Raw genomic sequence first — 12676 nt, 5'->3', positions numbered from 1 at the left:
CGTTTCGGGCCTAGACCCTTTTTCTGAAGAAGGGTCTAGGCCCGAAACGTCAGCTTTCCTGCTCCTCTGATGCCGTTTGGCCTGCTGTGTTCATCCAGCTCTACACCTTGTTATCTCAGATTCTCCAGCATCTGCAGTTCCTACTATCTCTCCCAGTCCATATTTTAATTTCACTTGAACAATATATTTGCTTACATTACCATAATTGGAGGTTGATTCAAGTTATTTGACTAAGATGATCAAATGGGTTCAATCTTCAGTCTGGTGAATAAAAATACCATGAAGCTGTGCTAGAAAGCCTTAATCTTCAATTTCATTGCCCTTTATTGTCAATTCATGAACGACACAGAGCTATATGTTAATCTGTAGGCTCCAAAATCTGATGCTCAGTACAACTACGGTTTTGAGTTTGACACAGCAATGTGTCTCAGGACTCAGACCCCAGACACTGAAACTCCCAATTGGACTAAGTAATATTTCAGCTGTGGAGAGGTTTTCAAAGAGTATTTTACACAGCAGACCTCCTCAACCCCAGGTTTGGAGAATTGAAAATGATTATGAATTTCATCAGGGAACCTGTACATTGGAGAAGTAATGATTCGCGATTGTTTTATTTGATTTGATTTGATTTATAATTGTCACGTACCTAGGTACAGTGAAGAGTTCTGTTTTGCGTGCAGTATAGGCAGAACAAACCATATAAAATGCATCAGGGTAGTAGAGCAGAGTGAGGAATACCACGTTACTGATGTAGAGAAGGTGCACAAAGAGCGAGATCAACATTTAAATTTAAAATTTGAGAGGTCCATTCAGAAGTCTGACAGAAACTGTTCTTGAATCTGTTGGTGTGTGTGTGTGTTTAAGCTTTTGACTCTTCTGCCTGACGGAAATGGTTGGAAGAGATTATAACCATGTGACAGGATGGTTGAAATTTCCTTGAAAGTGTAAAGTGATGGGTGGAATGGGTTGGCTGGCCAGTAATCCTTGGAGGAACACAGTGTTAGGGGAAATAACAGCAACTTTCCTCAAGCCCCACAATAATGAAGAGGCATTTATTTACCTTTTAAGACCTGAGATCAGATTGCCACCTAATACTGCTGGACATGCTGACTAAATCAGTTCAAAAATGGCTTTGAGGTTCAATTGACATTAAAGGAGCTTCATTATAATGGCAGGCAGCAACTTGGAGTACTTACTCAGAGAACTACAGCAGAATGGGGTGTGCAGCTGTTCCTAGGAGATGTCTGTTTCATGATATTGTCACTAGACTAATGGTCCTAAGGCTCAGCCTAACGCTGTAGGGCTATGAATTCGAATACACCAAGGCAACTGGTGAAATTTGAAATCAGCTAATAAGTCTCGAATATAAAGCTGGTCTCAGTGACGGTAACCATGATAATTATCATTGATCATTGTAAAAACTCAACTGATTCACAAAAGTACTCAAGAGAAGGAAATGTCTGTCTGGACAATATGTAAGTCTAGACCCAATGAAAAATTGGGGATGGGCAATGAATGCTGGCATCGCCAGTAATGCCCACATTCCATGAAAGAAAAAAGAAAAGGTTGTCTGTTGTGATGACAACAACGAGATGGTAAATTTTAACACTCCCATTTTTATTAATCTGTTTTCGTCAGGAAGAAGGCCTCAAAATTCAGTTCATTGAATGTAATCTTGGGTCTAACAAGTGATTATATTATTTTGTATATCTCTAACAACACCTTCAGCTCCCAAATAATCCTGCTTTGTGCTTAGGATTTCTTAGGGTTGCTAAATGAATTCACTTCATTACTGGAGTTTGCTACTGAAGACAAACCTCTCTTGATTACTCTGGATGGTTTGGACGAGTTATCTGATGATTACAATGCTTGGAACCTTTCCTGGTTGCCAAGAGAACTGCCAAAAAATGTCTATTTCATTGTTTCTATGTCCGTTGAGGAGGATCAGACAACACTAAAGGTAATAAAGTCTGCTAAGCGACAAAGGTTGACTAATTTGACTCACTATACAGTTTCTACAAATCAATTTGGACACATTTATGAGTGTGGCTATGTTTAGATCCCAAATCATTCAATGCTTACAAGCCAATAAAAAAACAACTGAAAGGTTATGAATCACCAGTTTGTAATCTGGTGTTTATTGTGCTAAATATCAGTGCAGCACAGTAAATCTTAAATAACTCTAAAACTAAATGGAGTTTTTGAAGTTTGGTTACAAAATTGATGCTTTTCTGATAATGTAGTGAACAAAATGTTATTTTATTAATCCTTTTTTGTTAAGATAAACATTGAAGTGTTGAATTGTTCTGCCCAATGACTAAAAATATGCTGCATACAATAGTTGGAACATAACCTAGTCTGTTAGAGAACAGAAATGCACTTTGTCTATTACAGAGTGGGTCTGTACAGTGTGTGAATACTATTTTTGAATGTGTTCAATTTTATGAACATTATGGTCCAAGAAATATTCTGTGATTCATCTTTCCATAGAGAAAGAGACCAGCATGTTGTCCATGAAAGTATCCTTAATCTATATTAAGAGGCAACAGAGATTTTAATTCTGGGTTGCCAAATCCTTGAGATGAAGGGCTGTATTATACACTAGTAGTTATCCAGTGATTACATGGAAGCATCTTTCTTAGTGCTGTGATCAGCAGTAGGTATCCTCTTCATAACACACGGCCTCCAGCGTTACTGGCCACATTTGCCTGGTCAAATGATAACTGTAATAGTCTAATCATTTCCAGGGCCGTGAATGTAAATAATGTAGACATTGAGTTGCAGAAATTTTTAGGTGAGCTGAATGTATAATCACATAGGGACAAACCTGTTGTGTCTGAAAGTCTGCAGGCTAAGTTGCTGACTATTGTCTTTATTAATCATATATATAAGATGAATGAGCAACAGACACTACTGCACAAAACAGTTCTTGGAACAGTCTTACAGCACATGGGCAATCGTGAGCTCACAGTTACATTTTAGCTTATCTCAGAGAGTCATCCACATATACACCAACTTCTACCACACCACCTCTTTCCCACACTTAGAGACATAGAGTCATAGAGATATACAGCACCGAAATAGACCCTACGGTCCAATTCATTCAAGCCGACCAGATATCCTGTATAAATCTAGTCCTATTTGCCAACATTTGGCCCATATCCCTCTAAACCCTTCCTATTCATATGCACATCCAGATGCCTTTTAAATGTTGTAATTATACCAGCATCCACCACTTCCTCTGGCAGCTCATTCCATACACGCACCACCCTCAAAAAGTTGCCCCTTAGGTCCCTTTTAAATCTTTCCCCTCTCACCTTAAACCTATGCCCTCTAGTTTTGGACTCCCTCACCCTGGGAAAAAGACCATGGTACAGTTGGTTCTGATATAGTTCAATAGTTCCATCAAAATTGGCCTCCGTCCAATTTAGAAATTTAACTTTTAGATCCGGTCTATGCTTTTCCGTCACTATTTTAAAATTAATAGAATTATGGTCAGTGGCCCCAAATTGCTTCCCCACTGACACCACAGTCACCTGCCCTGCCTTATTTCCCACGTGCAGGTCACATTTTGCATCTTCTGTAGCAGATACATCCAAATACTGAATCAGAAAATTTTCTTGTATACACTTAACAAATTCCTCTCCATCCAATCCCTTAACACCATGGCAATCCCAGTCTATGTTTGGAAAATTACAATCCTCTGTCATAACCACTCTGTTATTCTCACAGATGACTGAGACCTCATTACAAATTTGTTTCTCAATTTCCTGCTGACTATTAAGGGGTCTATATTACAATCCCAATAAGGTCATCATCCCTTTCTTCTTTCACAGTTCCACCCAAATAACTTGCTGGGATGTATTTCCAGGAATATCTTCTCTAAGTACAGCCGTAATTATACTTAGTTAAAAGTGCCACTCGCCCTCCTCCCTTGCCCCCTTTTCTATCCTTCCTATAGCATCTATACCCTGGAACATTGAGCTGCCAGTCCTGTCCATCCCTGAGCCACATCTCTGTAATTGCTGTGATATCCCAGGCCTATGTTCCCAACCATGCCCTGAGTTCATCTGCCTTACCTTTTAGGCCTCTTGCATTGAAATAAATGCAGTTTAATTTATCAGTCCTGCCTCATTCTCTGCTTTGTTCCTGCCTGCCCTGACTGTTTGACTTACTCCTTTTCCCAACTGTATCAGTCTCAGACTGATCTCTTTCCTCACTATTTCCCTGGGTCCCGACCACACCCCCTCCCCTGTCCTTTACTAGTTTAAATCCTCCTAAGCTGCTCTAGCAAATCTCCTTGCCAGTATAACAGTCCCCTTCCAACTCAGGTGCAATCTGTCCTTCTTATCCAGGTCACTTGTACCCCACAAAAGATTCCAATGATCCAAAAATGTGGATCCTTCTCCCCTGCACCAGCTCCTCAGCCACGCATTCATCTGCTCTATCCTCCTATTCCTACCCTCCCTAGTTTGTCGCACCGGAAGTAATCCAGATATTGCTACCCGTCAGGATCTCCTTTTTAAATTCCTGCCTAACTTCCTATATTCTCTCCTCAGAATCTCATCCTTATCTCTTCCTATGTCCTGTGTTAGTTTCAATGTGTACAACCTCCTGCTGGTCCTTGTTGTCTTTGAGAATATCCTGCACCCTCTCCAAGATATCCTTCATCCTGGCACCAGGGAGGCAACGCACCGTTTTGATGTCTCGCTGTCAGCCGCAGAAATGTCTGTCTGTGCCTCTGACTAGATAGTGCCTTTTCACAATCAATTGCTTGGAACCTGGCGTACCCCTCATTACATTAGAGCCAGTCTCAGTACCAGAAACCTGGCTGTCAGTGCTACATTCCCCTGAGAGTCCATCACCCCCTACATTTTCCATAACAGCATACTTGTTTCAGATGGGCATAGCAACAGGAGACTCCTGCACAACCTGCCTCCCTCTCCTACCTTTCTTGGAGGACACAAACGTGCAAAGGCAACAGAACAAAATAGGTCATAAAATCCAAAATTGTGGAACTGGATGTCAAATCTGGAAATGCTAACTCTCTGACACTTGCTCCTACCTCCAGCTGGGCCATGACGCCACAACAAACATAAAGCCAAAACAGTCACTAATTTCATTTCGTCCAGTGAAATAGTGAAAATAGGATAATGTGTGAAATGGAGAGATGCAGAAACGGGGAAATAGAGAAAATATAGATAACTAATAAAATTTTGCAAATTTTAGAACACATTATTTTAATGTCATTACTGAGGACGATTTCCCTCCATGACTTCGCACCCCAATTCCCTAACCCTGTACAGCTCATTTCTGTTTTCTAAGATCATAAATCACATTGCCCTGGAAGATCTATTGTTTAAACCTGGTTGCCCCACTAAGCTGATGTTTCCTGTCTTGACTCCATTCACTTTCCCCCTTTTACAGTCTTTCCCCACTTACGTCAGTGACTCCTCCATCACTAGAAATGTTTCAGTCTCATGTCCCTGACCACCACCACTTTCACCATGGACGTCAAATTTCTCTATCTCCAGACTGCTATGAGGCTATCCAGTTCTTCCTTGGATGGATGCCCAATCGGTTTCCATGAACAATTTGGGCATCCTGCCTGGTGAAACCTATTCTGTCATTGAAAAAAAAATCTTCTTTAATTTATCTCACTTCCTCCAAATAAAAACTGTTCCTTTGTAAAGGACCTAGCTCTGCCTGTCATTTTCTGGAATATGTGAAACACATCATACTGCACAGGGCCCCCTTCCTTAATTATTTTTCCTGGTATACTGATTGTATTGGTCCCACCTCATACCCTCATCCTGGATTGGAAATTCGCTGTGAAATTCCGTTCCTCTCTCAGTTTCACATGGTGCATTTCTGACTCTTCCCTTTCCTTCCTCAAATTTTCTGTCTCTATTTCTGGCCGTAGACTAATAACTGATATTGGTTACAAACGTACTGATTCTCACAGTCACAACTGTACTTCTTCACATTTCATTCCATTCTATTCTCTCAGTTCCTCCAGTTCCATCATATCTGTTCCAGTGATGCAGCTTTCCACACCAGCATTTCTGAGATGTTGCCTTTTTATCCTAAATTCAGGATTATCCTCCATTATGATTGATAGCGACCTTAACCATCGATGGCTGCCACATTTCTGCTCACACCCTCTCCCTTCTTCTGAAAACATGATGAGGTTCCCTGTGTCCTCTCCTTCTCACCCACCAATCTCCTTATTCAACAGCTAATTTCTGTAAAATGTGTCACCTTTTACCATCAAACACATCTTTGCCTCCCCTTTCAGAGTACTGAGGGGATCATTCCCTCCATGATACCCTGGTCCACTCTTCAATCACCCTGTCCCTTTCTCAGGGCACCTTTCAATATGAGTACAGAAGATGTAAAACCTACCTTTTACCTCCTCTTTCCTCACTGATCAGAGTCTCAAATCCACCACCCAGCTGAAGCAGTAATTTACATTTATTTCTTTCAATGTAGTCTACTGTATTTGCTGTTCTCATTGTGGTCTCCTCTACATTGGGAAGATTGAATGCAGATTGGGCAGCCACTTTGTGGAACATCCACGCTGAGTCCACAGGCATGAATCTGAGCGTCAGGGGGCCTGTCAGTCTCCACTTTGCTGACATCTCTGTCCCCAGCCTACTCTGTTACAGTGAAGTTCAACATAAGTTTGAAAAACAAAACCTTTCAATTTGGCACCACTGGGTCTCAGCATTTGAGTTCAACAATTTCAGATCATAAACTCTATCCTCCATTTTGTTTCTTTCTCTTTGCATGTTATTTTTGTTGTCAGTCAGCAACACACCTATTCTCACCACATCTTTAGCTCCTTCTTTTCTCTTGTCCCATCACCATTCTCTTTGACGCTGGAGGACTAACTCTGTGTCATTCAATCTCTCCTGTCTCTCACCCTATAATAGATCTTCCTTTTGTTCTTACAACCCCTTGCTCAAAATCAAAATTGATTAGATTGCTAACTTCTCCTAACCTTAAATGTGCTGGATCTGCTGTATATTTCCTGTATTTTACTGCGGTAAGTTGGGGCCCAATGGTTAGCAATCCTTCCAACAGTTCCTCTCTCCCTAATCTGTCCAGAATCCTCTCAATTTTGATGCCTCCATCAGATACCTTTTCACTTTTCTCTGAAGAACATTCCCAGCCACTCTAATCTATCAATGAGGAACTCATCCCTGGAACCATACTCATGATTTTTTTCTGTACCCTCTCAAATACTTTCACATCCTTCCTCTGGTGTGGTCCCCAAGGCACTGGACACAATGCCAGTTGAGCCTCAACTAGTGTTTTATCCAGGTTTATCATCACTTCCTTGTTTTGGTGCTCTATTTATAAAGCCCAATGTCCCATAAACATTATTAACCACAGACTCAGTCTTGTTTGATTTGTGCATTTACATCTCTGTTTTGAATGAAATCTTGCCACTTTGTCTTAATATTCCATTGCATCCTGTCAGTGATTACCATGGATGAATGTGAAGATAAAAATGTTTTTATCAATGAAGTTGTTGAATTGATTTAAGAAGGGAATGAAGCTGTTTTACAATAAAGTCTCAACTCTTTTAACAGAAGTTGAAAGAACATGGGAACATTCTTCATGTGCCACCACTCAGCACCACTGAAATAGAGAAAATAATAGGTTATTGGTTGGAAAAAGACCATCGAAGACTTACAACTGACCAGCTGCATTTACTGTTGGAAGCCTGCTCTGCCTGTCCTACCCCTCTCTATCTCCAGTGTGCATACAGGGAGTCCCTCAATTGGCAATCCTCCATCCCAGTCTCAGACATATTTCTGCCCCAAAGTCTACATCAGTTGTATTCAGCCATTCTTAGTAGAATGGAGAAGGAACACGGAGTAGAGCTTGTGAAGAAAGTAGTGGGGTTGCTGACGTTGTCAAGAAATGGCATCACGTTGGTTGAAATGACTGACCTGCTATCTCTGGACCGGGTGGTCATGCAGGAGATCCAGCAGTTCCAAAATGTCTCAATTCCCAAGTTCCCTCTGGTACTTTGGATGAAACTTCTAAGAGACTTGAACATCCACATTACAGAGTGCAGGACAGACAACACTTATACATTTAACTGGTCTCATTCAGCACTGAAACTTACCTGCTTGAAGAGGTACTTCTTATCCAGTGATACCCAACTAGCTTTACACATGACCATAGCAAACTACTTTTTGGGGAAACCAACTATTCTCCCAGGAGAATCAAACAACTGTAGTCAGCAAGAGGAGCCAAACGGTCACCCTCTGGCCTGGGTGCTTGAAAAGGATTCTGAAGTCAACCGTATGTTTAATCTACGGAAGCTGAACGGAATTCCATACCATCTTTTGAGGTCGAATCAAGTATCGACCCTGATAGCTGACTGTCTTTTTAATTTTGAGTTTTTGCTACACAAAGCGTGGGGTATGTCTATTGTCAGTGTGGAGGAAGATCTCAAAGCAACAATGCTGCTAGAGAGGTAAGGTGGTGAAGTCCATTCAAGGTAAACCTCAGATGTGTGTGACATCAAATGTTATAGGTTCTCACAAAGGACGTAAAGTATAGCTTCCAATATGTCAACTTTGATCATTCTTTCTTGTAAACAGACTTGTCTCTAGAAACAGGAATTTATGATGTCCCATTAGCGTGAAGTGTCACTCCATACTGATTGGATATACTTTTTTAAAATATTGAGCATAACCCCCTCCTTTCTCTGTATATCTGCTGGCTGTGCATGTCTTGTCACACATCTTTTAACTTTGCCAGCATTATGGCATCTATATTATTGCTGAACGTCTGGAAATTTGATTGGGGGAAATGGTGGTGTCATGCCAGAGTCACAAGACAAGACTAGTCAGACAGAGGCTCAGACAAATGCTCATGGGGCACGGGTTCAAATCCCACCGTGGAATTCAGACTCAGTCAACAAAATTGGAATTCAAAGTTGGTCTCGGTAATGGTATGATAAAACTACCATCAATTGATGTAGTTCAACAGACCCGTTTAGTGAAAGAAATCTGCTGTCTTTATCTGATCTGGCCTACATGTGACTCCAGATCTAAAGAAATGTTACTGACTCTTAATGGCTCCCTCAAATGGTCTACAAGCCACTCAGTTCGAGGGCAATTCAGGATGGAGAACAATGGCTGGTACCGATCTCCTGTGAAATAATAAAGAAAAATTAAACAATGCCTGAGACTCATGGTCCATTAGTTGTAATGATGTTTGAAGATGAAATCCCTGATCACATGTGAGAAATCTTTAACTTATTTTGGTATATTTAACTTATTCAGGACCTTGTGGTGATACTTGTTCACATTGATGATGGTGACTATGTGGTTCCACTGTCACCTTGGAGTTTGTCAGAGGGGCTTCTGGCCTATGGTGGACAGACATTGTCTTTCCTCCTCATTCATGGAATGTGGGTGTCGCTGGCCAGGCCAGCATTAATGTTCATCCCTAGTTGCCCAGAGGCAGCTAAGGGTCAAGCACATTGGGTCTGGAGTCACTTGTAGGCCAGACCAGGTAAGGACAGCAGTTTCCTTCCCTAAAGGACATTAGTGAACAAGATTGGGTTTTCCAACAATCAACAACAGGTTCATGGTCATCATTAGACTCTTATTTCCAGATGTTTATTGAATTCAAATTCCACCATCTGTCATGCCAGGATTTGAACTCAGGTACCCAGAACGTTACCTCAGTCTCTGGATTAACAGACCAGTGATAATACCACCAGGCCATCATCTCCCCGTGGGGAGGCCTGTAATGTAACATTAGGGCCTGTAATGTTGTGTTTAAGAACTTTGGAGTATACTCTTTCTCCTCTGCCATAATTCACTCTGTCTTGCTGAGAGCTTCTTCCACAAATATTTCCACATACATTCCATCCAGAATGCAAACCCTCACCTCATGCTCCCAACCTTTCGGGAGTTCAGGCTGGCTTTAAGCAGCATAGTTTGGTTTTAAGTAATGCCCCTGCTGAGGCCTGCAGTCACCCAACAGAGCCTTTGGTTGCTAAACTGTCATTTAAATCAGATGCCGTCATGAAGTTTCTGTGTTGTCTGCATCAAGACCGAGCAGCACAGCTTGATCTTTCATTGCAATCCCGGTGCCCATTTTGCCCATAGACTCTGGTGCCCATGAGGGAAGGAAATCTGCCATCCTTACCTGTTGTGGCCCACATGTGACTCTAGACCCACAGCAATGTGGCTAACTTTTCCCTCTGGGCAATTAGAAGTGGACAACAAATTCTGACCTAGCCAATAACTCCTGCATCCCGTAAACATACAAAAAATTCTGAGGATTCCAAACAATGGATTTTCCAAAACAAATATTTAATCAGTTTCAGCTTCATCCCACATTATCCATTGAAAGTGGTTTAGCAGCTCTTCAGAAATTGAAAGCTTCCTACTCCTTCACTGAATATGTAAAGATGAAACATTTGTTCAATGTGTAATTTGACTCCCCCCACATCTATTCAATACTAATTATCCATTGTATCTAACAATAGAATCAGTTGGCCAACTCAACACATGGATTTCCTTGGCAGTGTTAAAATGTGCCAAAACATTGTTTTGCGCACACCTGTAAAGATTGAGTGGATTTTAATGCTTCCCTGGAAGGAAGGATGGGCGGATATAATGGGGAAGGGGGAGTTGTTGGGGAGGTACAGTGTGGAGATCCTGTTACCTTCCTAACCATCAACACCTCTCCCTCCCCTGGCCTACACCCCTCAGCATGATGAAGGTGAGGAGAATCAGAAAAGGCCAATTGAGGGTTTCTGTGGCAACTTTAAGGTCCTTATTTCCTGCCACTGGTTTCAAACAGCGAGAGATGATGGGTCTTGTCATGTGAACAGTAAACAATTCACCAAGTAAATCCTGGCAATGCCATGCCTGTGGCCTGGTGTTGGGAGGTCACTCTTTGGACATTCTTAGCCCGATGAAAGGGCCTGCCAGAGGCAAGTAATGGACCTGGGGAAAGACACCATCTTCTCCTGACAACGACCGAACTTCCCTCCCTCACTGGGGGCCTCCCTGACTGGTTCTGGCAATCTCACCTCATTCCTTTTGGCCCAGGGGTCTGCAGTGGCAATTTCTTTAGGGTAAGCCCCATTGCAGTATCAACGCAAGCCACTGCTCCAGTAGCAATGGAGATATTGGAAAGCTGCTGGCCTCTGGCTGACAGCTGTTTGGGATTTTCAGTGCGAAGTTGCCCCTGGTGGAACCAGGAACCTTGCCTGATTGGAAGGTAATGTCAACAGGTCTCCTGGAAAGATCTGTGTCTGGGTTCCCATTGCTATCCAGCCAAAAGATAGACTCACCACTGCAATATGTAAATTTTGATCTCCAAGGCAAGGGTGCCACACAATGACTCTGTAAATATAGAAATTGTCAATATTATTGGAGGCAAATCACTTTTTTTATATTAAGTAGAATACAAGTCTGATTTCTGTTGGTGTAATTGCAATGGTTCAGTTCTATGTGCTTGGCACCATTCTTCCAAATTTAACAAGTTGTTTCTATTGATTGACTTTAAATTTTCTAAAGAGCATTAGCTGTAGCAGAATAAAGATTTCATCTTCTAAAATGAACGAAAGAAATTTTTCCATATTTACAGCAGTGGCTCCTGGAGTGGGAAGTCACAAGTGAATTTGAACAGTACTTTTGAGAGAATATCCAAAACACAAAGCCTATTAACTAAGTTTTTAATGATCTTTTTGAATATATTGCATAATTCAAAATATTGAGTGTTAACTAATGGCACCTTAAAGTTCATTTCAGTTATTTATTGTGTTTCTTGGCTATAGCATATGCTATAATAAGCAAAGAACAAATTACATTAAGTTTAACCATGGCTTGAATCTATTACAACTGATAGAAATCAATATAATTTCACCGCTTAACATTACACCTAATTTTGCTTAGGGCCATCTTTTGAGTAAAAGCTTTATGGTTCCCTATTAGCTCTGTTGGTTCAGGCAATGTGTAGCTCATTAAGACAGACCCAGGAAGTGATATGTGGTCAGCTAGTTATTCTTACCTATGGCAACAGTAAGCATTCTACAATTAATCATGGCACCATGTTTTTAAGAAGGAGAATTTGGCAGGTTTTCTGACCAGTGAGGAAAAACGTAGCTTCATGGTACCTGTCAGTGCTTTTCATCCTTATTGAACTATATTTGAATCCTTATCTTGTATTGCACACATTTTGCAACTAATTTCTACCTCTATTAAATTTTTTCATCCACCCCTTAAAAACCCCAAGCAACATCCTCTGAGATATCTGCCAGTGATACCTGATTGGTAGGCAATGAGAAGCATGTTACCCTCTGATTGTTTTATTTCTCTCCTTGGCAATGTGCCATGCCTGAGCTTCCTGCCTTTCCAGACAGGCAGACTGAAAGTTGTAGTTTGCCATCTAGCGAATGATAGTCTTTATTTACTCTTTACTCATCACATCTAACTCCTTGACATTCTGCTTCATGTTTGATGACTGTAGATATCTGTTGTATGAATTACGTTACATCTCAAAACACAATATGATTTTAAAACAAATTTGCAAACTATACAGAGATAATAGGAACTGCAGATGCTGGAGAACCTGAGATAACGAGGTGTAGAGCTGGATGAACACAGCAGGCCAAGCAGCATCAGAGGAG

At 41.3% G+C, this 12676-nt stretch overlaps 2 protein-coding genes across 2 annotated transcripts in view; one reads left to right on the top strand and one right to left on the bottom strand.

Annotated features, from left to right (window-relative positions):
- LOC109934055 (protein WWC2-like) overlaps nucleotides 1-8498 on the top strand; it is a 226189-nt gene extending 217691 nt beyond the window's left edge. Inside the window, exons 21-22 of the mRNA XM_048594002.1 lie at nucleotides 1767-1960; nucleotides 7599-8498. Of these exons, the coding sequence (XP_048449959.1) occupies nucleotides 1767-1960; nucleotides 7599-8498 (1094 nt within the window). The remainder of the gene's footprint in view (nucleotides 1-1766; nucleotides 1961-7598) is intronic.
- Nucleotides 8499-9142: 644 nt separating this feature from the next.
- The window catches only part of LOC109920854, a 174135-nt gene continuing 170601 nt past the window's right edge, over nucleotides 9143-12676 (bottom strand). Inside the window, exon 16 of the mRNA XM_048593994.1 lies at nucleotides 9143-9175. Coding sequence (XP_048449951.1) covers nucleotides 9143-9175 — 33 coding nt within the window. The remainder of the gene's footprint in view (nucleotides 9176-12676) is intronic.

The sequence above is a fragment of the Rhincodon typus genome, chromosome 3 (assembly GCF_021869965.1).
Source record: "Rhincodon typus isolate 14 chromosome 3, sRhiTyp1.1, whole genome shotgun sequence".
NCBI classification, from domain to species: Eukaryota; Metazoa; Chordata; class Chondrichthyes; order Orectolobiformes; family Rhincodontidae; genus Rhincodon; species Rhincodon typus.
The sequence above is the reverse complement of the archived record's forward strand: the minus strand, read 5'-3'. Positions and strand labels throughout refer to the sequence as shown.